Here is a 27,985-nt window from a genome sequence, read left to right as displayed (position 1 = left end):
ACCTTGACCACTCACTTCACTCCCCTTGTTTCCATTTGACTGGAAATTGCATCCAAAAGCAGCACATCGTGGCATTTTACTTCGCGAGTTTAGGCAGCAATAAGCAATTGTTGAGCACGAAAGATACCAATGACGTCATCACTGCGAGCCCGCAAACCATGGCGCCAACTAACGGTCAAAATATGGACTAAATATTATAAAACATTGCCATTGATTTAACATTTTATGTGTTTTTAACAACATATTTTAGTACAAGAGAACAATTGTGGTTTATTAGAGCCTACATGTATTTAAGTTAGAGGATCACTTTAAGGCACAGGTGTCAAACCGATTCCAGAAAGGGCCTAGTGGGTGCTGGATTTTGTTCCAACCGATAACACGCAGAGAGTTTAACCAATGAACTTCCTGCTGAAACAAGCAGCACCTGACAAAGTGTAACTGATTACACATGTAAAAGATCTAATTGGTGAAAAGGTGTCCTCTGCATTGGTTGGAAAGCAAACCTGCACCCACTAGGCCCTTTCTGGAATCGGTTTGACACCTGTGCTTTAAGGCATACTCACCGAACCCCTGGGGTTCGATGGAACCCAGGTAAAGAACCACTGGGCTAACCCATTTTTCGGTATAACATGCAAAAGAAAACGAAACACCACGGGAAAAAGCAAAACCTATGCACTTAATCTATTTAACCATTCTGAAATTAGGTCTTGTGAGGTCTTACTTGATGTCATGACTCATGAATGATAAAATGTTTGGGCACTTGTACAGGCATATTATTTTGGATTATCTTGACTGAACTCCCATATCCACTTTAGAGGTTCGTCTGATGTTTACACGCTGAAATGAACTGTGGCAAAACTGGACAAAGCCTTATAGGCTGCTAAAAAGCTGCTGACTGATGTACACGTCAGCCGCTGGGTTGATCGGAACAAGAGCGGTGAACTTTGTGGAGGTTTCATCAGCGGGCCACACCGGTCCTCCCCCCACTCCAATGCAAACAACACTAAACTGGATACAAATGATCACTCAAATGAACCCATCGCGGCCGCTCATATCAACATACACACCCCATATCACTATATGAGTGGTGGGGTCGGAGGGAGGTGGGGAATCACAGGACTCCAAAGACAGCTGCAGCTTATAAGGAATGTGAGGGGCCTCACGCCAAGACAGCAAGCAGGGAAACCATACCATATATGGAAACAGGCACAATCTAAATTTTATCAATGAGCAGAGCGGGCATGAGAGTGGCTTAACATGCAAAGCTTGGTCTCCCATCCTTGACGGAGTATGTACGCATTAGTGAGGGCCTTAGAAAAACAGCACACAGTTAAACAGGCCTGAGAGGGTCCATCGTCCGACGGGACAAATTAATCCATCTAAACACTGAAGAATATCTTGGCTTCAGCACGTGACGGCACAGAGGTGCGTACAACCAAGGGAGGTTGTTGAGTAATTTAATAGCTTCACTTCAAACTTACAGAGGTCTGCGACCATCCAGTGGGAAATGAAATATAGTAATTGCAATTGCATGATGAAAAACAAAGGAAAGTTGATTCAAACGGGTTCCCCAGGTGGCATAATAACATGACTGTGGCATGCATTTGTCAAAATACCCGAAGAATCAAGCACTAGAGATTTCCAACATTTTTTTTTTTACTATTGTGGTATTGGCTCTTTTTAGCAGTGAATTTGTCTTTTGCTCTGAAATTGAGGCCAGCCGAGCTGTCATTGACCGAGATGTGCGGGGTGGTTATTATGTTAATAATCTTTCCTACAGGCTAAATTCAACCACATGCGGAACATAACTCATTTTCAGCTTTTGTTCACATTTGAAGCAGAAGGGACCCCTAGTTTTAACATATGAAATAATTTCAGATCCTGTCACTCCCTCAACCTCCCTGGAAAACCCCTTTTTGTGACTGCTTGATTTCAGGAAGTGAGCCAAGGGGCAGCGTTCGAGCACTTTGTCCCTGAACGTCATAGATGCAGCGTCCCTGGAGTAGACTTGGACAAAAAACAACTGGGATGTTCAAAAATAAAAATTAACATAAAAAATGTTTGAAGGAGCTGTGTATGCGTTTTCTTCCTGCTATCTCAAAAAAAAAAAAAAAAAAAAAAACTCGAGAGCATTTAGAGAGAGTCTATTGGAGTAGTAGGTATGGATGAATGCAATACTGTAACAAAGGCTAAATGTTAGTCTTGTACCAAACCAAGCAAACAAATCCCAAACAAAGAAAGGACCCCAAGATGCTAAAGCTCCAACATAAAAACACTTCACACATTAATAGATTAATACATCACTCTGGTTCATTTAGAGCCTTAGAGCCCATTTACACCAGGCTGTACAGTTTGATCACATTTTGTACCGAACACGCTTTTCTTTTGTAATTTTCAAATCTTGTGAAGAATACCAGAATAACTTATCTGTATTCGTGTATTTCAAGTGGTACACTTTTAAAGGGTGGCTCTAGACATCTGAAGTTTTTTGACTGAACAACAGAAAATGCAAAGAGTCATAAATAATAGCTGCTTTTTCACTGCACAGTTTTATTAAACTCAGGGACTCGCTTTGCCTGACTGCATTGAAGGCCGACTGTACTTTTCACTGTATGTGACTTCTGGCTATGAGACTAAAAAAAAATAAAAAATAGGGCCACTGCAGAAAAGTAGAGACTGGTATTAAATACTGCAGTGTCCCAGGCACAACAACAGGCTAAGCAAACAAAAGGCTGTGTCTTTATTTTCGCCATTTCTAGCTGTGTGTCCTCAATAATGTTCATGATGAAACTGCTCCACCAACCACACATGGTTCAATTCAGATCATTTGCTCCGAAAAGGCTAAATTCAGTAATGCAAAAGATTCGCCTAATAACCATGTTTATCCTAAAAACACAAATGAACCCATTAGCGGCAACGTTATTTTCGTCAACAATGACAATACCATACCTGTCAACCCGAGGCCGTTGGCAATCTTACAAATAGTGACGTATGGCCTTACAAATTGGTGACTAATCTTACAACGATTTATATACCGTGCAATATGAAACAAAAATAAAACTCAATTTTTTAAATAATATAAATTATCGGTAATATTGTCACGTATAACCTGGTGCAATCAAAGAACAATCAATATCTTCAGCTACATCATGATTACTAAAATTTAACACTGACTTTTGTTATAATTGTATGTAGCACTTTTGCAAATTTATAACATGTCTTTTAATGGCCGCACTTCATGGCACTTCAGCTCGCAATCCAGTTTAACTTGAAGGTGGTTCGTTAGTGTGTCCAATTATAAATTAAAAACGCCAATTGATAAAATTAACTTACCAATGCAATCTTTGAGTCAGGGAACATTTCTTTTGCTAATTCTGAGAAGTGATCAGCAATAGTTGCGGGCAAATTGTGTTCGGCAACAAATTGGCAGAATAAAATCTCTGCTTTCGTCACAGCATAGCTTTTCATTCTGGAGACTGCAGCTTTATGACCAGTATTGTTAATCTTACTTTAAAAAAGTAATTAATTACAGTTACAAATTATTTCTCCCAAAAAGTAATTGCGTTAGTAACTCAGTTACAGTTACCTGGCAAAATAACTGGTGTCACTTTTCATGTTTTGTTTTGTTTTTTCATTCCAAAAAAATAAAAACCCAAAAAAACAAAAAACATTTGCTATGTGTGGAAGTCATTTAATGTTGTGAATCAACCGTTAAAGTTGTTAAAATTGCTTCCGTTTTTGCATTAGTTCCCTTCTGTCTACTTTCTACATGTGAAAGTTTTAAAACTGTTTCATCATTTTTAAAGATAAATACAAGTCAAGATTTTGCCGATTTAGGAGTATTTTAGATTAAAAAAATTAGGTTGGCTAGGAAGGTTTACTACAACAGAGCCTTTCTGAGAAGTCTGCTTTAAGATGGCGGCTGTTTACTAACGCCGCCGAGTGTCATTTCGCATCTAGTTCAAATATCTAGTTCATATCTAGTGTAGCATCAAGTGGGCGTAAATTGTAGGCTGTCGGCTACAGTCAGGAAATATAGGAGCCACCTAACCTAGCATCGCATTTGCAATAGCATTTCAACACTCTTCCCTCTTTCCCACTCCCACTCTTCTTTCTCCGTCTCTGACTTTTCTTGCATCATTCAACCAACGTAGTAACGCATAGTAACACACATTGTCTCGTTGCAAAACGGTGACAAAATCCGAACGGAGAAAAAAAATAACGTAATGCACGAAAAATGTACAGATTTTGAACGTACGGCGTACATATTTAAAAATCAGTGCTCACTTGTACAAATTACGCCGAAACCGTACAACTTGACAGGTATGCAATACCGAAAATATTTTGTCGACGAACAATTTTTTCATGACGATGACGAGCTAAAAACGTGGCTTGGGAGACTAGAAGATTACGAGACGAATGCCAGTTTTCGTCTGATGAGATGACAACGAGACGAAAATGCGACGTAGTTTATGTCATATATTCATAATTTGTGACTAGGCATGTGCCGGTATGATAATCTCATTCCAAAATATCATGGTTTCACGGTATTGCAATAACAGTTCTAAAATGTTTTACTTTGAGATATCAGGGTTTTTAAAAAAAAAAAAAAAAAAAAAAAAAAAAAACTATTTTAGTAAACGTAAACACATGAGCAAATTAGAACATAAGTACAATGTTAAGTTAAAACGAAATGACAAAACATAAATATTCTAAATAAAAATAAATGTAGTCCTTTAGGTGAGCATAAACCAACAGCCACAGCTCAACTATATTACCATCAGAACAAAAATAATTGATTTTACATAAAATCATGTGTGTATGACTCGTATCATGTTTACATTATAAACACACACTCTTTTTCAACACAGTTGCCAGAGAGAAAAAAAACATCACATTTTACCACTGCTAGACACATTAAAGAGGCTGGAGTCAACTCTCGTAGCTGATGGGAAACGTACATGACAGTGTTACCTTTAATTTTGTATAAATGCGAAATTATATTGGAGGTACTGCCTCCTCGGCAGCAACCCTCCGCAAACATGTTTAACATGTCGGCTGGTAGGCGTGTCGCGATAGCAAATTTTAGTGTGCGATAATTATTCTCATAAATTATTGCGATATGCGATATTATTGCGCCCCCCCCAATTTTTTTTAACCAACTTACAATAACACAGTGAGAATACAGTATATTAATAGATCAAGTACACCCATTTAAACGTGATATTTACTCTTAAATTCAAAAATACTTTTTAAGAAATCACAACTAAAAACAATAGACCGTGCCTCTTAAGTAAAAAACAACCATATTGATACCGCACAGGAACACAGAATAAATATAATGTGTTAAAAAAAAAAAAAAATGCACTTAATAACTTAAGCATTTAGGCAAATGAAAACTTTTCCCGTCATAGCTTCTGCACTGGTGTTCCATAGGGATGCAACGATACAGTTAAGTCATGGTTCGGTACGATTTTTGATACGGCGGACACGATTTTCACTCCGATTTCAATACATTTAATGTTCTGTAAAAAAAATAACAATTATATTTTTTGTCTCGTTTTGTTGTTGTTGTTTTTTTTTTTTGTTTGTTTTGTTTTGTTTTTTTGCTAACGAGCAAAAATTAAATTGCCATCATATAAACATGCATTTTAGTCAGAGGTGAAAGTGGGCCAGAACGGTCAGGAACGCAGTTCTGGTATAAAATTCCGGGCCGGAACGCTATTCTGGTACGCGGTGCTTTGATTCCGAAAATATGACGGCAACTGTCAAAACGCTATGTAAAAAAAAAAAAAAAAAAAATGCTAAGCTCCCACACATGCATTTCATCTCCAAAAAGAAAACAATCTAGCAAAACACCTGGAGTCATTTATCCGTTCAATTGGCTGACATACTGACATGTGATCAGCAGAGATAGTTAGCTCTGATTGGTTCAAATGTGCGTGTTTTCTGGAACAGCAAAAAAAAAAAAAAAATTGTTGAATTGATGCGACAAAAAAAGGGCAATGCAACAGAAAATGGATCAAATCTTTAAGAGCAGGTAAAGAGTTGAGGAGGCTTATTTATCATATTTAATTTTATTTGCTCTGATGGGGAGGTTCAGAGCATCTTAGCTGTCCATGTGCACTTTGGACTTATATTTGTTCATTTACGTTAGGCTACTGAATCATTTCCTTATGATGTAAAAAAGTCAATGTTTGCGCAATCTTCAAAATACATTCCATTTCACTCTGCATAAATCATTTGTACTTATTTTTCTGAATGTATGTTACTTATATCTATATTATTTAAAAAAGTGAATGTTTGCATTAACTTCAATTTCAATATACATCCTATGTTCTTAAGTAGTTAAAACTGAGATTTGGCATTTAGTATGTGAGGAAATGAGGGAAAACAAAATTAGGAGATGGAGGTTGGGGTTATTACTGTTTTTGTTAACTTTTATTTTGCAAATCATTGAAAAAATACAGTTTGAATGAAAATCAGTTTTTGTATGTGTTATAGAAATATGTGTATCAAAACAGTTTCTTTGCATTTCAGTAGTTTTAGGAGGTTCGACCCCCCACCCCAGCCCCACCCCCAAAAAATGAAAATAAATAAATTAACAAAAATTTCTGACTCAGTGGTGACCTTCACGTCGGGGAGTTCCGGCAAGAAATTCTAGCCACTTTCACCCCTGATTTTAGTGCATAATATTTATGTGCTTACTTCCTACTGATCTGAAAATATTTTATATAAAAGTGCTGTGAACAATCTTTACTGTTTGTAAAGTGAGGCAGGGCACACTGTCGATTGCTACAGCTCTCTTAGCAGCTAGGTTTACTACATGAGCAAGACATCCTATTTGTGGTCCGAATCCATCTGTGTCAAGTACTGAATTAACAATATTTGCAACATTATCTATAGTCACTGGTATGGATTGATTTGGCCTTCTTAACTTCCATTCAGTCATGACAGTTTAGAATTCATCGATGTAGTATATGGACTACGTGGCCCATAATCACTCTGGGCTCACGTAGCCAATGGCATGGGACGTAGCACATCTAGTTTGCCATTTCATGATATCTAGTGTGTGGGCGCATTAAAAAAGTTAGCAAGCGCCGCTGAAGTCACGTCTGCTCATTACTACACAACACCAGCATATGACAATCGACTTTCATAAACAGGACGAGTTTGAAGCACAGTGCTCTTAATTTCATTCAGCTGTTCGTTGTCAAAGCGAGGTTGTTCGTAGCAGCCAAGTCGGTAACAATGTTTTGGCGGACTTCGTTGATTTCGTTGTGCCGAAAAATAGCCGCCCCGCGTGAAATGTCACTCCTGACGGGAGCGCCCACACGTCAACAACACCGGCGCGCCATAGATGGTCCACAGTCACTCCGGAGCACTGACGCAGCCGGTATACGTTGAACAATAAGATATAATGGGAACGACTGGCTCCGGCGCTAGTTTTTGCCGGACCTGGAACGAAGATGCATTTTGCGGAGTTGGTAACGAGGAATCCTAACTTTTAATAGCACGTCTGCCGCACACGCACGTGCACGCGAGGCGATAAATCGCAGCGGAAAAATTACCGCCTTCATTTTTATTTATCGCGCGATAAATGGAATTATTGCATATTGCGACAGGCTTATCGGTTGGCTCATGTCGGTTTTGAAAACTTGACGTTTTCCTACCGCGGTATACCTTGAAACCGGTAATCGGCACATGTCTATGTGTGTCATTTTCGTATTATACATGGGAGTACGTCAGTTTGCATCGTAGCAGTGTTTGGATTGTGCCACTCATGTGTGCTGAGCCTCTCCCTCACTGTCTTTGATGGAGTTTAGGATGTGTTTCAAGCTTGGCTGCACTCCATTCTGCTTGTTTGGAAACACATGGTAAAGTTTTTTTTGTTTGTTTTTTTTATCTTGGCAAGGGAGAATATGCAGTGTTGCTTTAGCCTTTAAAGGTGTATGCTGAGTGATCATCACACACTAATGTAACTTGTGTTACCATAGCATTCGCGTTAACATTAGCATTAACTTTAGCGTGACGGGCATCTTCTCAAACACTCGTGGCTTCTAGGCGGGTTTAATGGAAAATAACGTACTGCTTTTCCTGCTGAGTGCTATTATCATCATACAGTTAGCGTTGTCCTTTTACACGCTACAATGTGTGCTTTTCTATGTTCATTTGAAGTTGTTGGAAACCTTTATTTTGGACTAAAACTTTGGAATTTTACAGACAAAATCATTTTAAGTTACTGTCGACTATAACTCTAGAAATTTTATATGAGATTTCGTCGACTAAAACTAGACAAAGACGAACACATTTTGAAATTACTAAAATATGACTAATAAGCATTTTCTTCCAAAAGACTAAGACAAAAATTAAAAGGGTTTTCTATTCTACAGTGCAGGCCAAAAGTTTGGATACACCCCTGAAAAGGCATACCAGGGAAGTCAAAAACCATTTTTGGTGACTCCCTCTTGAAGCTAATCAAGAGAATGGCAAGACTGTGCATGAGAATGGCAAAACTGTACAAAAAAGTAATCAGAGCAAAGGGTGGCTACTATAAAGATACTAGAATATTGTTCGTTTTTAGTTCACCTTTTTTTTTTTTTTGCAAAGTACATAATTCCACACGTGTTCATTCATAGTTTTATTACCTTCAGTGAGAATTTACAATGTAAATAATCATGAAAAAAAAAGAAAACCCTCAAATGAGAAGTTGAGAACGCGTGTCCACACTTGTGGCCTGTACTGTAAATGTGCTATATTATTAGAGTTGCTGGAGTAATTGAAATCAAGGGGGTACAAGTCAACCCAGCCAAACACGCTTGTAAAGTTATTTACGTGAAGTGCAGTTTGATACCTACTAAATTGTAGTTTAGCACTCAGACTAATATGTCCGATTAGTCACAAATTTAATAATTACAGAATATTGAGGAAAATATTTTTTAAAGCGAAATTCTGCTGAAAGCTGGGAAATATTTTAAGGGGGACATTAAAAATAAATGTTATCATTTATCCGAGTCACTTCTTGAGTGAGCATGATGTTTCGGAGACACTTAACTGATTTTAGCAGCTCTGTGTCTCGTCCATAGTTAAAGTAGATAAACATGGAGGCGCTTCATATAGCAGGCTACGCGCGTTTCTCACCCTAACACAAACCAGATCTGCTTTGATTTATCTTGAGCAGTGTTACGAGTCTTTCCTGGAGGAGAGGTCAGCGGGGTTCACAGCAGACAGCTTCCCTATCAGCCTCAGCCCCAGTCAAGCGCATTTATGAAATTTTAAAAAGTGATACGATGCTTAGAGCCCTCGCACACACAAAGGGTTTTGGACCAATTATTTTCCATGTTGGTTTGTGGTCTTTATTTACAATGGACAGCAATTTTGTAGATCAATTTCCCACCATATATCACTTTTTTGAATCTTCACACAGAAAGTGAAGTTTCCAGTTGAAAAAAGAAATATTGCCAAGTACAACGTGAAAGTTTAGCATGCCAATAGTGAACTCTTATCTGGATTTACAGGGAAACGAGAGAATAACAGAAACAAAAATGGAGGACGTCCAGCATTTCATGGTTTTTCATTTGGCTTGCAATAAGACAAGATCTTTTGAGAAACCGTTTTTTCAAACTCATTATTGTTGTTGCAAAGAATTGATTAGTCTGATTTGGCTTATTAATAAAGTTGGATTCTTAAAGTCTAACATATAATTGAGATTTTTATTACATTCAGTAAGCATATTGTTTGCCCACTAGTGTAGTTGGTTGTACAGGTAGTCCCCAGATTATGACATACCCGACTTACGTGATTTCGACTTTAAGACGCCGGAGTCTCGTCCGCCATTTTGTCTCCAGTCTTTTTTTTTTTTTTTTTTTTAATAATGTTGACTTTTTTTTTGTGATGCATGCTTTCATTTTTGCCCAGGAAGTGTAGAGCAGGTGATACTTCAGCACGCGAGTGAGAGCGCATATACTGGACTGTCTCAGGAAATTAGAATACACAATATTCTAATTTTTTGAGACACACAGGACTGTCTCAGGAAATTAGAATACACAATATTCTAATTTCCTGACTGTCTCAGGAAATTAGAATATTGTGTATTCTGTACTGTCTCAGGAAATTAGAATATTGTGTATTCTAATTTCCTGAGACAGTCCTGTATATATACACAGGACTGTCTCAAAAAATTAGAATATTGTGTATTCTAATTTTCTGAGACAGTCCAGTATACACGAAGAAGAACGTATTTGTGCACACCAAGAAGAGAGAGGGCCAAGATTACAGCTGGAAGCCTGTGTTCACATTTGTTACTTGTGAAGCATCCACAGAGGAAACACCAGCATATAACACCTTTTGTACTGTTAATTGTGCGTTTTCTTGGGAACGCCTTGGGTTTCTGTGGGAGGAGCTGGTGGAAGTGGCTGGGAAAAGGAAAGTCTGGGCATTCTTGCTAGAGCTGCTGCCCCCGCGACCCGACCCCGGATTAAGCGGTAGATAATGGATGGACTTGGGGCGAGTTTATGCGATTGTTTCTGATGATGTGCGGACACTAAATGATAGATGCTAATCGTTTGTGTGGATTGTTATTGCTGTATCAGCAGTTAGTTATAAAAGCAAATTTTAATTGCTGTTGTTAAAGATGAAACTGCCTTAATTTCATGTTTATTTTAGTTTCATTCTGCAAGTGTTGATGTCATGAGCAGCTGAATAAAGTCAGCAGACCACACGGACGTCTGACATCGTTATTTCTGAGCTTAGCTCGCTGTCTAGCTAGGACTTAGGAATCCAATGTCGTGGCGAGGACTGTACAATGACGTATAATGCATGTTTTTGGATAGTTATTTTGAGATTTTGGGGGTATGTAGGGGTACTGAAAGGGTTAAGTCTGACTTAAGCGGAAATGTGGGTTTCGTAACCAGCTAAGAAACGGAACGCGTTCGTAACCCGGGCACTACCTGTATTGGTAATGCTGGATACATAGGTTACTTGATAATAGGGCTGCAGCCGTATCGATTATTTTAGTAGTCGATTAATTGATGAACTAGTTAGTTCGAATAATCGAGTAATTGGACAAGGAACATGAACAATTAAAATGCCTAAGATGAGCCTGACACGGTATAAAAAAATAATAATAAATGAGGATCTATGCATAACAAAAGAACAACTGGCTAACTTACATAGCAAAATTCCGCTAGCTTAAATGCTATAATATCCTAACTTTTTTTTTTTTTTTACAACGTTCTTAACAAATGGTTCAGCCACATATTCCCACAAAAAACGGCTGAATATACTTATAAACTAAATTACGAATGCATTAAAAAAAGATAAGCTCAAACAAAAACTTAGCTTATGCTGGTCTTAACAGGGAGCAGCAGGATTCAACCATGTGAAATGTGGCAGTTTAGAGGGCAGTGTATCCACCCAAATCAATAAAACTAAATGCAAACACTTTCAAAATAATCCATTACAACACCACTTTAATTAAACGAATAGCCTTAGTGGTTCTGCTGTATCTCCGTGTGTCTAGATCCACCCTTTAGCTACAGATAAATTATTTTAGTAGCTTCCACATGTGGGGAAAAAAATCTAAAACTAAACCAAACTATACTACATGGTGGAAACAGAGCTTTAATGACTCACCTTAGTGTCGCCCATGCTCTCCGACTCAGACACCTGGTAGGTGAGGTCCGTCTCCTCGAAGCCTGTTGCACTCATGCGCTGGTCTGTGGATGGGTCCGAACGTGGCGGTGAGTCCGGTGAGTTGAGGCATGTTTGGATCAGCGCTTTGCCCGTTTCACTTGTGATCATAGGCTGGAGTTTACGGGTAGCAAACGTGTAGACGTGACCCGTTTCACTGGCCACGAGCAGCAGAACTTGGGTTCCTGTCAGGGTGGACAGCTCGTAGGCCTGTGGAGGATAGACCGGTTCAAGTAAACGTTTCATTCACATATCGACTGGATGAGCGCTGCAAGACCTCAGTCTAACTTTAGTTCTTTTTGTTTGGTTACAAAAAAGGAAATCATTGATAAATAGATTGCTGCCGAGACACCATTTTAGAAAGAATGGATCAACAAAGCAATGGAAATGATTAAGTTCGAGAAGGCCGCCTTTGGCCTGGAAAATCACCCATGCGGAAACATGAGCACGACTGGATAAGTACTGTTGTTATCCCGATCACATATTTTTCACAAGAGTTCGATTCATGGTTACTTGATTTTGAGAATCAGCATATGCAGAGTACCTAATACTTTGGCAATTACCGTAATTGTTGCACTATAAGGCACACCTGACTATAAGCCGCCACCCACCAAATTTGACACGAAAACGGAATTTGTTCATAGATAAGCCGCACTGGCCTATAAGCCGCAGCTGTCCTCACTGAATTATGGGATATTTACGCCAAAAGATATCGAAAATGTTAAAATAAATGTAACATCTATTGCTATCAATGGCAGTGAATAAGTTACAAGCGACAAAATAATCCATTGGTATAACGATCAAAAGAAACAAAGTTTCATAATAAATTCAATAAATTACTGTAATTTTCGGACTATAAATCGCTACTTTTATCCCTCATTTTGAATCCTACGTATTATAGTCCAGTGCGGCTTATATGTTGATTTATTTGGGTTAATACTGTAGGTAACAAGGTTCCTAGGGCCTTTGGAAGTGAAACAGTCCCACAGCATCACTGACCAACCCCCATACTTCACAGTGGGTATGAGGTGCTTTTCAGCATGCGCATCTTTCGTGGCAGGCCAGACCCACTTAGAGTGTTTGGTTCCAAAAAGCGGTCCCAGGCTTCAACTGGGACCGTGTGCTTTGGTCATATGAGACCAAGATTGAGGTTTTTGGAACCAAACACTCTAAGTCGGTCTGGCGTGCCACGAAAGATGCGGTCCCACGGTCCCAAGCTTCAACTGGGACCGTGTGCTTTGGTCAGATGAGACCAAGATTGTGCTTTTTGGAACCAAACACTCTAAGTGGGTCTGGCGTGCCACGAAAGATGTGCATGCTGAAAAGCACCTCATACCCACTGTGAAGTATGGGGGTGGGTCAGTGATGCTATGGGGGTGTTTCGCTTCCAAAGGCCCTGGGAACCTTGTTAGGGTGCATGGCATAATGAATGCTTTGAAATACCAGGACATTTTAAATCAAAATCTGTTGCCCTCTGCCCGAAAGCTGAAGATGGGTTGTCAGTGGGTCTTTCAGCAAGACAATGACCCTAAACATATGGCCAAATCTACACAGAAATGGTTCACCAGACACAAAATCTAGCTCCCCCATGGCCATCTCAGTCCCCAGACCTTGTTTTGTTGGCAAAAGGGGGTTGTACAAAGTATTAACACCAGGGGTGCTAATAATTGTGACACACATTATTTGATGTCAAATAATTATTTCTTTATGTGGGATTTTTCCCCACTGAATAAATGCACTGGTATTGAAGGTTGGATTTTTCTCTTTTTTTCCCATTAAGGTCCCATATTATTTGAAAAAATATATATATTAGAAGCTAAAAAAACACATCTTAACCAAGGGTGCCAATAATCATGGAGGGCACTGTGTATATATGTATATATATATTAATATATCTATATACACACACTCACCGGCCACTTTACTGGGTACATCATGCTAGTAACGGGTTGGACCCCCTTTTGCCTTCAGAAATGCCTCAATTCTTCGTGCCATAGATTCAACAAGGTGCTGGAAGCATTCCTCAGAGAGTTTGGTCCATACTGACATGATGGCATCACACAGTTGGTGATTTGAGTGACTTTGAATGTGGCATGGTTGTTGGTGCCAGAAGGGCTTGGTCTGAGTATTTCAGAAACTGATCTACTGGGATTTTCATGCACAACCATCTCTAGGGTTTACAGAGAATGGTCCGAAAAAGAAAAAATATCCAGTGAGCGGCAATTCTGTGGGCGGAAATGCCTTGTTGATGCCAGAGGTCAGAGGAGAATGGCCAGACTAGTTCGAGCTGATAGAAAGGCAACAGTGACTCAAATAACCACCCGTTACAACCAAGGAGGCAGAAGAGCATCTCTGAACACACAGTACGTCGAACTTTGATGCAGATGGGCTACAGCAGCAGAAGACCACGCCGGGTGCCACTTCTTTCAGCTAAGAACAAGAAACTGAGGCTACAATTTGCACAAGTATGGAGGTAGATTAGTGTCTTTATTATATAATCAAAAAAAAAAAGTTGCTTCAATCAAATAAAAAGTTGCTTCAATCAAAATATATATTTTCAATCGAAGAAAAAGTCACTTCAATAAAAAATGTGTTTATAAATTTGAAACTCAAAAAAATATATTTGAAAAGTATTTTTCTTAGATTTTTTTTTTTATTAATTTCAGTCAAGTTTTTTTTTTTTTTTTTAATTGAAACAACATTTTTGATTGAAGTCATGTAATTTTGCGTTTGAACCACATTTTGGCTAGGACATTTGTGTCTTTATTATTCAATCAAAAAATAAGTTGCTTCAAACAAAAAAAATATTTTCGAAAGAAAAATCACTTCAATCAAAATTTTTTAAAAAATTCAATCGTAGAAAAAAAGGTTTGAATGTGAAAAAAATATTTGAGACTTAAATTCGCATTTGAACACTTTATTTTTCATTCAAACTTTACTTTGATTGAAGCAATCCTTTTTGTGTTTGAGCCATATTAGGGGTAGGACATATGTGTCTAAATCATTCAATCGCAATAAAAGTTGCTTTAATAAAAAAATAAATAAATAAATAAAAAAACTTTTTAATCAAAGGAAAAAAATCATTTTCAAAAATATATTTTTATTGAAAATATATTTATTTAAAATATATATTTTTTTATTGAAGTGTCACCTTTTTTGAAAAGCAAAAATTTTTTAACTTTTTTTTTTTTAAAGTGGAAAAAGTTTTGAACGCACTTTTTTTTTTTAAGTGGGAAAAAGTTCTGAAGGCACTGTTTTTCCGATTGAATCATTTTGACACAAAGATTCAACTTCAACGCTAGTTCCGGTGTGTTTGAGTGGCAGGTGGCTACGCCAATGGCATAAAAGTATTAAGCAAGCATAATGGCCACCAGGGCTCCATCAAGCCATCGGAGTCTGCTGGAGTCCAAGCCGAATATAGGGCACCGGTACATTTTTGAAAACACAGAGGGATAATTGAATAAAAGAAGAAAAATCACCATTATTGAATTAGTCAGAAACCTCATACATATGTCAAGAAAATATACATGCATGATGCAGAGAAATGAAGTACTTATTAGGGATGTCCCCAATCCGATCAGTGATCGGAAATCAGGCCCAATCATGTCATTTTTATAAGATCGGTATCTGGTGAAAAAGATTGGGTCCCTCTGTGTTTTTAAAAATGTGGCCTGTCTGTACTGTAAAATCAACATGACTGCAAAAAGGCGACAAATAATGAAATACAGAAATTTTTGAAGATTTTGTTTTCAAATTGTGAAGTGCTTCAAGTAAGGGGATTGAAAACTTTGGTAACACTTTATAATAACTATCCGTTTTACTAGTTAATAAATCATTAGTAAACCGCTGATAAATGATTTATTGTTGATTTGTGAAGTATTTGTTAAGAGTTTGTTAAGCATTTACAGGGTGTTCCAATATGGTTGACCCCATTCTAAATGCCCATGCTAGTTGATGGATCTTCATAAAACTATATACACTTTATGTTGAAGGTCATAGGTTTTATTGGTTAAATATACAAAGAAAAGTACAAATATTTGTTGGTTCTGTGGCAGATTTTCATAAATGTGCAACATGAGCACTGCCTGCAAAATGCCTTATCAAAATGCCTTTTCTTTTGAAGTGAACGGCATTTCTTAACCTGAAAAGATAGAAATGCCAAACGTTACACACAAAAACTTGAAACATTTCTACACAAACTGTGTTTCAGGTTAAGAACACCCTGCAAATGCTTAACAAACTGTTAACAAATACTTCACAAATCAACAATAAACTATTTATCAACAGTTTACTAATGATCTATTAACTAGTAAAACGGATAGTTACTATAAAGTGTTACCCAGGAAGATCAACAATAAATAATTCATCAACAGTTTACTAATGATCTATTAACTAGTAAAACGGATAGTTAATATAAAGTTTTACCAAAACTTTTTTTGGAATTTTGTCATGTATGTTTTTTTCTCTTCCTGTAGCTGCTAAAAAACATAACATTGCGACTTCCTACTTTGAAATTGAGGAGAGGATGTCGAAGACCCCAAAGGTGAACATCTGGATCAAACGACCTGGTTAAGAAAACATTGCCAAACTAAAAATAGCCTGCCAGTCAAGTGTGACGTGTCGCGCAAATGAAGCCAAAATAACATAAGATAAGACATCCAGAATAGAGCGTGTGATACCGTTGAGAGACTGATTGCAGCAGGGCAGCGGGTTGCACAGGATGGGGGAGTGACAGTGGGCTAGCCTGAGGGCAGAAAATGATTGGCTGAAAACCACGCGGCCACCAGCACTCTGCATTACTGTAATATATAATGCAGCATTCAGACACTCGGTCCTGCCAGCCCGCAACACAACACACAAACGAGATAAAAAACGGTGAAGCTGCACTCAGAATGAACTTCTGAAGAAACCTTTATGTCTAAATGAGTCATCACTTATATGAAGGATATGTGCGATGCTGCCAAGGCACCGAGCTGTCGCCATCACCTTGGTCCACTCAGCGTGAACCAGAGCGGCAGTTAGCTGATTGAAACCAAATTGTTTTATTACGCTGTAATGGACGCATACGATCGCGCATGGTACTTTTACCATTGCAATGATGTAATGACCCCAGAGCTGTTGGCTCAATGATCACATCACGTGGGCACATTACCAAATCCATTTAGAGTGAAGGAATACTGTATAAAAGAAGCTCAAAAGATGCAGACGATGGCGCAAGAAGATCGAATTAGCTCTGCAATGGTGAAGGAGCAGTGTCAAGGTGGCCAACAGCCGGGGCAAAAAAATGAATCATTTGTCAATTTGGGGATAGTCTGGTCACAGTATGAGCTTGAAAATTTCTTTGATATGGAAGATTCTCTGCATAAATATTCAAAACTGTACCAGCTTGAGGAAAGTTAAATTACCGGCTCGCTGCCACACAATTAACTTGTCATTTGGCTCATTTATCAACATTTACAAATAACAAAATTGAAGCAAAATTTGCTTTATCTAATTATAAATGCGGTTGTTTTTAGGATTCTCTCGCTAATGAAAAGATTGAAACAAATCCACAACATCTCATTATATTCAGACAAGATATTTTATATACGTAAGCGCAAAGCAATATGAATTACAGTTTACATACAGAAAATGTGTTAATTGTTATTATTTTACCGTATTGGCCCAAATATTAGACGGCCCTGATTATAAGACGACCCCCTCTTTTTCAAGACTCAAGTTTGAAAAAAGAATTTTTGAACACCAAATTTATCTTTATACAGAAAATAATTACAGTACATCTGAAACAAATAATTATAACAATATATTTGAGAGAAAAAACATGTTATTTTGCCTCATTCAAATCTTAATATCTGAACATTTAAATATGAAACTAAAGTGCAATCACATTCTTAAATGAATGGCTTCTGGTTTTTGAAATAAATAAACCAATCTATTGTGATAAAACAACAAAATTGCAATAACTGCATTAACCATCAAAGTGATGTCTAACTGTAACTGCAGTCTTGAAACCAATCTGAATAAGGAAAAACATTGCAAAAAAAATAATGCAAACTGGTTAAACTTGAGAGTAGCTGAGAGCTATCATGACAGAACATCGCTTCAATGATATCTGGCGCCATCTAGCGTCGTGAATGGGTATAAGGTCAGACCGCGAATATAAGACGATCCCCACTTTTTCAGTCTTATTTCAATGCAAAAAAACACCGTCTTGTATTCGAGCCAATATGGTATATTCATTTATCATTAACTGTAAAAGCATACCTCACTGAATTTCATTTATTCAGAATTTGAATCATTGGACATCGAGATCATTCAAAAAAAGGTTGTTTCTGAGAAAAAAAAAATGTTCCAAATGCCAAAATATCTTTACTGCTTTCTACACAAAGTTTCATGATTTAAAAAAACCTTTTTGGATCTACACCCGGTCAATTTTTTTTTTTGTTTTTTTTTTGACAATTAACCATTCAATAGGATGAGAAAATGTCTCAAAACTTTCGACTGCAGATTTGGTGTACACATTATTATTATTTTAATCGAATTCATCACAAGCACTGAACTGAAACAGTTATACTTTTCAACGTAATGCAAAAAGCCCATTCTTTCCAGTCTCCTTTGCTAAAATAATCCATCTATCTACATATGTCATTTAAGACACTAATATCTAATATTATTATTAGGAATGTCCCAATCTGCTCACGTGATTGTTAATCGGGCCTTTTTTTTTTTTTTTTAAAGATCAGGTTTTTAAGTAAAAAATATATTTATATTTTTTCTGCTTCATGCTCGTACAGTCTTTCACTCTCCCTCCTGCTGCTTTTCTTGGTCAGCAGTGCACTGGAGTTTGCTACTCAAAGTTAACGATGATTGACAGGTTTGTAGCTTTGATCTTGCCAGAGAAGCTTGATGGCTCTATGATCAAAGGCACAAATGTGTCAATCATCGTTTAGCTTGTTACACATTAGCACTAGTGTGTTGTGGCAACTCATTGTATAGGTGAAAGGCTGTTCTCAGCAGCGTGAGTGGATTTGAGCGGATTCACTCGATGCAAGTCATATAAGTCATATAAATAGATCCAGATCCAGCTTGTTTTGATCCACACACTTTTGTTTTGCTTCATGCTTTTCCTGTCCTGAGCAGTTTGCCTATAGACCCTACTCACCTACGTCACAAAATGACGTGTCGCTGTATCCGGCCGCCATATTGTACCTATTTTTTAGACCTATTCTCATTGTTTTCAATTAGTCGTGCAAGTTATAGAGCAATTCATGGAAGCCCCAGTGTTATCTGACGCTGTAAACTCATTGGATGCGTTGCATAAAAGGCGTTACGTGAAAAAGCTTCAGTTTATCCATTCGCCAGATCCGTATTTGATGCCTAAATCGATGTTTTTCGACCCGCTGTCTTCGCCATCTTTGCCTGACCCTGATATTTACAACTATCTTGTCCACACAAAATCAGCCTATTCTCACGAAAGTTTGAAAAACTTTAAGAGCTTGGAGGCTTATAAATGCTACGTTGCTGGTTGGGTGAAACAGGTCCTCGTACACGAAAATTCGGCAGGAATCTTGTGCTCGGAAGGTGAGTTACGAAATTTTCAATTCTAAATCTTTTGTTCTTGCTAACATCCACTGTCAAGTCTAATGTATTTCATGTCATTTGTCAATGGAGCTAGGGCTTTTAATGTTTATATGGTTTAGCGATAGCACTCTCACTACATACATATATAATATGTAATAAATATGAAGTGCGATAGCACTACTCCAGATTGTCCCTAGTTGAATTTATTTTTTGGCTTTTGACCTCAATAGTGAAATTGTAAATTAATTGTATGACAACTGTCTGATTATCCCCTTATAATTATATATTTTCAGGTAGTTCATTCACGTCTGAGTGTATGTTGTCGGCGATTAGCCTAGCAATGATCTTAATTGTGGTTGTCAGCCCAAAACCCTCTAAATATATATTAAATGCATCTTACCAGATATAAAATGACTACTACATAATCTGTGGTAGTCGTTTGGAGCCCAGTTTTCTCGTCGAATTGCAGCAGTCAATCTCTGTCTCCTCTCCGGGTCTCTCGGAATACGGTAAAACTTCAAGTCTCTCCGTCTATCTTCTCTGTTTTTGCAACCGACCGCCACACACGACTTCACCATTTTGATTATTAATGTTAACGAGCAAAAAAACACGCCATAATAGGAGGAATTTACGAAGCGCTAATGCATTAACATGACAAGTCTATGGACAACATGGCGCGGGGGCGTGGCTGTGACGTCACGTGAGTAGGGTCTATAGTGTCACTGTCGCTCCCTCCCTCTCCCAGCTCTTTGTTCCTCTGCGGCACTTGCTTATGAAAGTTAACGATGTTGATAGATGGTTGTGTTTGATCTTGCCAGAGAAGCGAACTTCAAACGCGCCGCATGTTTCAATAATCGTTTAACTTGTTAGGCACTTGCTGCATGAAAGAAGCGCGCGCTGGAATGAATGTGTGTGCGTGTAAAGACGTTCGAGGCAGCCGGTGTTCTGACGAGTGGGTATGCTTTGTAAAGCTGAAACGAATACTTGAGCAACTCGAGTAACTTGAGTTTAAAAAGGGGGTTGTACGAGTAATTTTATTCACCTCGAGTAATCGTTTATTTTGACAGCTCTAAGCATCACGTTTTGCTCGGACTACTTTTAATTTTTAAAGAAAAATAAATAAATAAAATTTTAAACAGCAAAACCCTAACTGGAGGTGAGAGCATGAAAGAGCACAATTAAAGACGCCATGACTTCAATGAGATATTATCGCGTACTTCCCTTGTTTCGATCCAAAAACTCCATGTAGCATGTATCACCGAGTGTCAAGACACAGCTGTGAACGGCCACAGCTGGATTTTTGGGGTGATTTAATGGGTGAAACATGGTAATATAACAAGGGACCCGATGCAGAAATAGCAGACATCAAGGAGTTGTCGAGATTTTCTTATTTAACCTTTTAAACATTTTTTTTCTGTTTTTCTTTGTTTGGGTCGATTATTTATCATCTAACATATTGGAGAAAATGCGACAGTAACAAAAAAAAAAAATACAATTAAGTAGGGCTGCAGCTATCGAATATTTTAGTAATCGAGTAATCGACTGAGCCAAATTTTAACACTCAAAGAGCCATTTCGACCCGCTTTCCACAGAAGAGAAACAACCACTAGAAGTGTGCAAAATTTCCGATTCTTAGATTATTCGCGACTCGGCTGTGGAAGATTTGAGAACGATTCACAAACATCCAAATTCCGATTATTGAAATATGCCAAGTAAAGCGGAAGTACAACACACTCAGCGCTCCGCGCGGTCTTCGGGACGCAATGAAGAACGAAGCGAGAGTAGCTAAACATCAAGCTTCTCATTACCCGGCCCCTCAGGTAATGCCAATGCTCAACTCACGGCTCTAGCTCAACTCATGCAACGATATAAAAAAAAAACACAACAACATACCTGGCTGCTGCCGAAAAGCTGCTACAAAGTACATCCACATAATGTTATGGTAGATATCATTTATATAGATCTAGATGCAATATAGATTCGGTAGCGTTAGCAGCACATCTACAAATAGCTAGATGCGGGCGTTAGTAAACGGCCGCCATCTTAAAGCAGTACACTTCCCTGCAAGGCTGTTGTAGCGAACCTTCCAAGCAAACCTAATTAACTTTTTATCTAAAATACTCCTAAATCGGTAAAATATTGACTTGAATCTATCTTTACAATAGTTTTAAAACTTTCACATGTCTAAAGTAGAGAAAAGGGAAATTATGGAATAACGGGAGCAATTTTAACAACTTAAACGGTTGATTCACAACATTAAATTAATTGAATGTAGTTTAAAGCTGCTGATACAGAATGGGGACTGGAGTTTTTCATTTACTGTTATTTTTGTATATTTGTTTACTGCTATATGTTAACTTGATACTAAAATAGTAGTTTGGTTTAGCCTGAGAGTATTTTTGAACAATTATGGAACTAATGTACAAAACATTAAAAAAAATAAATAAATAAAAAATAAAAAAAGGAGGGGGGTGCATCAATAATCGTTTTATAATCGAATCGGAGCCTCTGAATCATAATCGAATCGTTAGGTGCCCAAAGATTCCCAGCTCTAACAACCATGCACACCTTTTGCCATCTGAAATGAAGACGTTAGGCCAAGGGTCAGGAAGCTTTTTGACCGAGTGCCAAAACCAACATTATACAGTATATTGTGGTGCTTACGAGATTTAACAAATGGATTTAACTTCCTTTTAGTAAGCAGAAAACACCAGGCTCACCAACTATGTAAAGTCATGGTTTCGCATGGAAGGGGGCACCGTGACTTTACACAGTTGGTGATACAAAGAAAGTGAGCCTGACTTGTAATTAGAGGTGTGCGAAATTTCCGATTCTTAGAATATTCGCGATTCGGTCGTAGAAGTTTTGAAAACGATTCACAAACATCCAAATTCCGATTATTGAAATATGTCAAGTAAAGTGGGACTAAAACACCGTCAGCGCTATCTTCGGGACGCAATTAGGAACGGACCGAGAGTAAACATCATGCTTGTCATTACCCGGGTAATGACAATGCTCAACTCACGGCTCTGGCTCAACTCATGCCACTAGATAAAAAAGACAATAATACCTGACTGCTGCTGACAGCCGCTACAAACTAGGTCCACATAATGCTACGGTAGATAATAGATATCATATGTATATAGAAAACTAGATGCGAAATGACAGACTTGCCGGCGTTAGTAAACAGCCGCCACCTTAAAGCAGTAGACTTCCTTAGAAGGTTGTTATAGCAAACCTAATTAACTTTTTATTAGGGCTGTCAAAATTATCGCGTTAACGCGTGGTAATTAATTTTTTAAATTAATCACGTTAAAATATTTGACACAATTAACGCACATGTCCCGCTCAGGCAGTATTCTGCCTTTTGGTAAGTTTTACAGCAAGGCTTTTTGTGCTGTCTAACAGCGAACTCTTGTGGTCGCTTTGCGACATGGTTTATTGTTGTCTTGCCAGTTCAATATGGCTGCAGGACGTCTCGGGCTGACACCTACGTTGTAATGTTGTGCTTATATAAGCCTTGGACAAGATTTGTCCGTAAGTATGGTTGTTGTAAATAATGCACATATTATGTTAGTAAGCGAAATGTTATATTTTTTGTATGAGACGCTTTTTGTTTATGTTTAGTGAACCTGTATAGCGTGCTAAGCTAACGTTGTTGCTAATGCAATGCTTGTGTACTTTTTTTTTGTAGTTTTACGACGGTCTAAAGTGGACAATGGTTTGAGGCTATTTTATTAATAAATCAGATGAAAAAGGAAGAAGTCTGATTATTAAGGCGTCGTCCACTAGCTGTCTAGTTTTGGAAAAAGTACACGCTTCGGAGTGAGGACAGCATAGACAGATTTAAATGACAGTAGAGTGAAATGCCCACTACAGTCCTTATGTACCGTATGTTGAATGTACTGTATATATCCATCTTGTGTCTTATCTTTCCATTCCAAAAATTTATGTTACAGAATATATATATAATTTACAGAAAAATATGGCATAGTGTATAGATGGTTTGAATTGCGATTAATTGCGATTAATTACGATTAATTAATTTTTAAGCTGTAATTAACTCGATTAAAAATTTTAATCGTTTGACAGCCCTACTTTTTATCTAAAATACTCCTAAATCGGCAAAATCTTGACTTGAATCTATCTCTAAAACAGTTTTAAAACTTCCACATGTCGAAAGTAGAAAGAAGGGGAATTATGGAATAACGGGTGCAATTTTAACAACTTTAAAGGTTGATTTACAACATTAACTTACTTGAATGTAGTTTAAAGCTGCTAAAACAGAATGGGGACTTGAGTATTTTATTTACCATTTTGAACTGTTAACTTGAAACTGAAATAGTTGTTCATTTAAACCTGAGAGGCTTTTTGTATAAATTTTTGCAGCTAATCTATGAAAGATTTAAAAGCAGCTAGTAGCTTGTGGGGTGGGGGGTGTCATCAATAATTGATTTATAATCGAATCGTAGCCTCTGAATTGTAATCGAATCGTTAGGTGCCCAAAGATTCCCACCTCTGGTTGTAATGCTCTCGTTTTTTATATTCATATTGTACTTTATATTAGCTATTATGTAAAGTCATGGTGTCACACGGAAGGTGGCCTCGTGACTTTACACAGTTGGTGATGATACAAAGAAAGTGAGCCTGACCTATTCTGCTTACTAAAGCAACACAAATTTTTTTGTTAATTCTCATCAGCGCCACAATATCTTTTAATCTAATACTCGTCTTTTGTTTTTAAAACTGTGCCACATTAGAGTGATCAAAGTGCCACATGTAGCTCCGGAGTACGGGTTGCTTACCCTTGTGTTAGACGCCATCAAATATCAGCGTTTGCCCACTAAATCGTGGATGACAAACTGCAGTCCTGATGAGACCAAAGCGGGGACAGTTAAGAATCCTGGTTTTGGACAGTTTGCGCAGAAATTCTTTGGTTATGCATATTTAAATTTGTAGTAGCAGTGCAGGTGACTGGTCTTTGATGATCTTGACATTTTGCCGGGTGATTTCGGGTGACACTGCACATTGTAAAATGGCTTTTTAATGAGGGCAGCCAAAGGCACACAGGTAGAACCATCAATTTATCTAAACAGCATCTTCATATGAGACACCTATGAGTTAGATAGATGGATTATCTCAGCAGAGCAAAAGTAGTCGCGTAGACATTTGTAAACAATATTTGAGATAGAAAAAAAAAGGCATTTCATGTGAGTAGAACACGTTTTGATCTTTTAGTTTTGCGCATGAAAATTGGGAACAAAAACAAAAGTGGTGCATTCATATCTCTGTTCAGCATTGGCATGATGCCTCTTGTTGGTCTGTTTTATTGCAAATTTGCAGTAAACAAAGGCTACGAAAAGTGAAAAATTTTATGAGACATGATGAATCATGACCGGACCTCACCCAATCTGGCGGTTTACACTGAACTTTTGCAACTATGTGGACATAGCACCAGCTATTGCACAGCGGTTTGGGCCTTGTAGTATCGACAATGTGTCCAAAACAGCCCCACAACAGCCGTTCAAAAAAATACAGTGCCCTCCATAATTATTGGCACCCCTGGTTAAGATGTGTTTTTTAGCTTCTAATAATTTTTTTAAAAATTCAAATAATATGGGACCTTAATGGAAAAAAAGAGAAAAGTCCAACCTTCAATACAAGTGCATTTATTCAATGGGGAAAAAATCCCACATAAAGAAATAATTTTTTGACATCAAATAATGTGTGTCACAATTATTAGCACCCCTGGTGTTAATACTTTGTACAACCCCCTTTTGCCAACAAAACGAGGTCTGGGGACTGAGATGGCCATGGGAGGAGCTTGAATTTGTGTCCGGTGAACCATTTCTGTGTAGATTTGGCCATATGTTTAGGGTCATTGTCTTGCTGAAAGACCCAGTGACGACCCATCTTACGCTTTCGGGCAGAGGGTAACACATTTTGATTTAAAATGTCCTGGTATTTCAAAGCATTCATGATGCCATGCACCCTAACAAGGTTCCCAGGGCCTTTGGAAGGGAAACAGCCCCACAGCATCACTGACCCACCCCCATACTTCACAGTGGGTATGAGGTGCTTTTCAGCATTTGCATCTTTCGTGGCACGCCAGACCCACTTAAAGTGTTTGTTGCCAAACAGCTCAATCTTGGTCTCATCTGACCAAAGCACACGGTCCCAGCTGAAGTCCCAATACCGCTTGGCGAACTCCAGACGTTTGCGTTTATGATGAGTGAGGAAAGGTTTTCTCCGTGCATGCCTCCCAAACAGCTTGTTGGCGTGTAGACAGCACCTCATACCCACTGTGAAGTATGGGGGTGGGTCAGTGATGCTGTGGGGCAGTTTCGCTTCCAAAGGCCCTGAGAACCTTGTTAGGGTGCATGGCATCATGAATGCTTTGAAATACCAAGACATTTTAAATCAAAATCTGTTGCCCTCTGTCCGAAAGCTGAAGATGGGTCATCACTGGGTCTTTCAGCAAGACAATGACCCTAAACATATGGCCAAATCTACACAGAAATGGTTCACCAGACACAAAATCAAGCTCCTCCCATGGCTATCACAGTCCCCAGACCTTGTTTTGTTGGCAAAGGGTGGTTGTACAAAGTATTAACACCAGGGGTGCTAATAATTGTGACACACATTATTTGATGTCAAATAATTATTTCTTTATGTGGGATTTTTTCCTCACTGAATAAATGAACTTGTATTGAAGGTTGGATTTTTCTCTTTTTTCCCATTAAGGTCCCATATTATTTGAATTTAAAAAAAAATAAAAATATTAGAAGCTAAAAAACACACCTTAACCAGGGGTGCCAATATTTATGGAGGGCACTGTAATTATGTATACAAGTCTGAAAATAAGATGTGTTATCATTGATACCTCAGCCAATTGAAGGATGTGATAGCTGCTGAAATGTCAAATAGTAGCTCAGTGAATGAATAGGCACAATTGCTGTTAAGAAAAGGGGAACTCAGTTGTTAATGATGTAATCTGCCACTTGATACTAAGTAAGAATTCCCGTGAACTTAATCCCACTGTAATCTGTCCAGGGGAGATGCCTTAACACATCCTTCAAAACGAGACTAAGCCTCTTGATCCTAAAATAAAAACAGTATGAAACCTCTTAACCATGTATATTTCAATCTAGCTTTATCTTTGTAATCTACACAACACTTTACAACAGTGCATCCTCGCGGCATGTAAAATGATGTTCATGTTTCCAAGAGCCTACATAAAGAAACCTCAGTTTCCACGACAACGATCTGAGATACATAGAAGAAGAGGGGGTGAAAAAAAGTCGAATGCAGCAGGCTACGTTGTGCATAGTCAGGCTGCAATTTAAGATGATCAAAATGATATTTGAGACGGTGTTGATGACCGTTGGAACTTCTAGGGTGTTCAGAGCGTGAACTACACAATGACATACCAACACAGAGAGGGGCATAACAGCGTGCACATTAAGGGTGGGAACCTCTCGGTATATAACGATACGATACGATTTGCGATACAAAACTCATGATAACGGTGATCAAACGATATAGCGATACATCAATTATCGATACATTGGCCAGGAAAACATTCTAGGATACTCTACAAAACAACTAATAAAAAGAAAAACAAGCTTCTGCTGTGAATAGTGTACCGCACGTAACACGTCACCTTTGTCATTAATATTTATGACGTTAGCAACTGTTTCTAGGGGGGTTAAACATTTGTCCCTATTGCTTGATGCATGTAAATAGTGTACGAACGAGATAATTACTGAGCTAAACCTACCAATTCTGTCCAAAAATGATGTCCCTGGTGCCAAATTCACTGGTAAAGATGTGGAAGTACATAAAAATGTAATTGTCGAGGGTTAAAAAAAAAAAGCCGACCTGATCAAGAGTTTCTTTTTTATCAACACCTTTTTCTTGTGTGCATTGCTTAACGCCACTGACAATGACATTCTTCAGTTTCAACAAGCTATCCTTTACCACCACATGCCTTTTCTTTCTAATATATTATATACTCTGGTTGTCTTACGTCTCTGACCGTTCTTGGGGGTAATTTATATTGCTATATTTGTGTAGCGATCGCAAATGCTACTCAGTGACAGCCAACGAACACTTCTAATTTTTTCATTAATAACAAATCTTAATTCTATTAACTTATTTACACTTCCCCCTTACTAAGGTTGTTCCTTTACAACAGAAAAGGTAAAGCTGTTAAATCTAGAGCCTACCTGTCCTGTAGGCATGAACAGGCTTACTACAAAAAGACCAAGGCCAAACATGGCTAATTTATTTAAATATCCGTATTTTAGAAAAATAGGCCTACATGGCTGTTGTGATTTATATTTCTTTTTTCCAGGTCATTCATTGTCAGACAGAAGCTGCATGGCAAAATGCCATGCTAAAAAATGAAATATCTAAATGGCTTACTTCTTCGGGGCAGGATTGTCATCTGTAGGACCATAGACCCCAATGAAATGTTTACTGCATATGAAGGAGAATGGCTTCACTTTGCTGGCGTTAAACTGGTCTTTTGGACGTCCGCACAAGTTGATCAATTGTTAACATTTTTTCCCTTCTTAGTTTTTGGCTTCAGGAAACGTATGTAGAAAACATCATCCATATGTCAACGGTCATAATGTCGTTTCTACAAGTTCCAAACCAGCTGTGTTTAATCGGCGTGTTCTTTTTGAAAGATTACTGGCAGAAAACAAGC

General features: G+C 38.1%; 1 protein-coding gene across 5 annotated transcripts in view; it reads right to left on the bottom strand.

The window, feature by feature from the left end:
• Positions 1-27,985, bottom strand: part of srfb (serum response factor b) — an 88,255-nt gene that overhangs the window by 57,188 nt on the left and 3,082 nt on the right. For 4 of the 5 annotated variants that reach the window (XM_057848344.1, XM_057848342.1, XM_057848343.1 and 1 more), the window contains exon 2: positions 11,635-11,901. In XM_057848344.1, the coding sequence (XP_057704327.1) occupies positions 11,635-11,901 (267 nt within the window). The remainder of the gene's footprint in view (positions 1-11,634; positions 11,902-27,985) is intronic. The other variant, XM_057848345.1, reaches the window with a different exon arrangement.

This window comes from Corythoichthys intestinalis, chromosome 10 (assembly GCF_030265065.1).
Source record: "Corythoichthys intestinalis isolate RoL2023-P3 chromosome 10, ASM3026506v1, whole genome shotgun sequence".
Lineage (NCBI taxonomy): Eukaryota > Metazoa > Chordata > Actinopteri > Syngnathiformes > Syngnathidae > Corythoichthys > Corythoichthys intestinalis.
The sequence above is the reverse complement of the archived record's forward strand: the minus strand, read 5'-3'. Positions and strand labels throughout refer to the sequence as shown.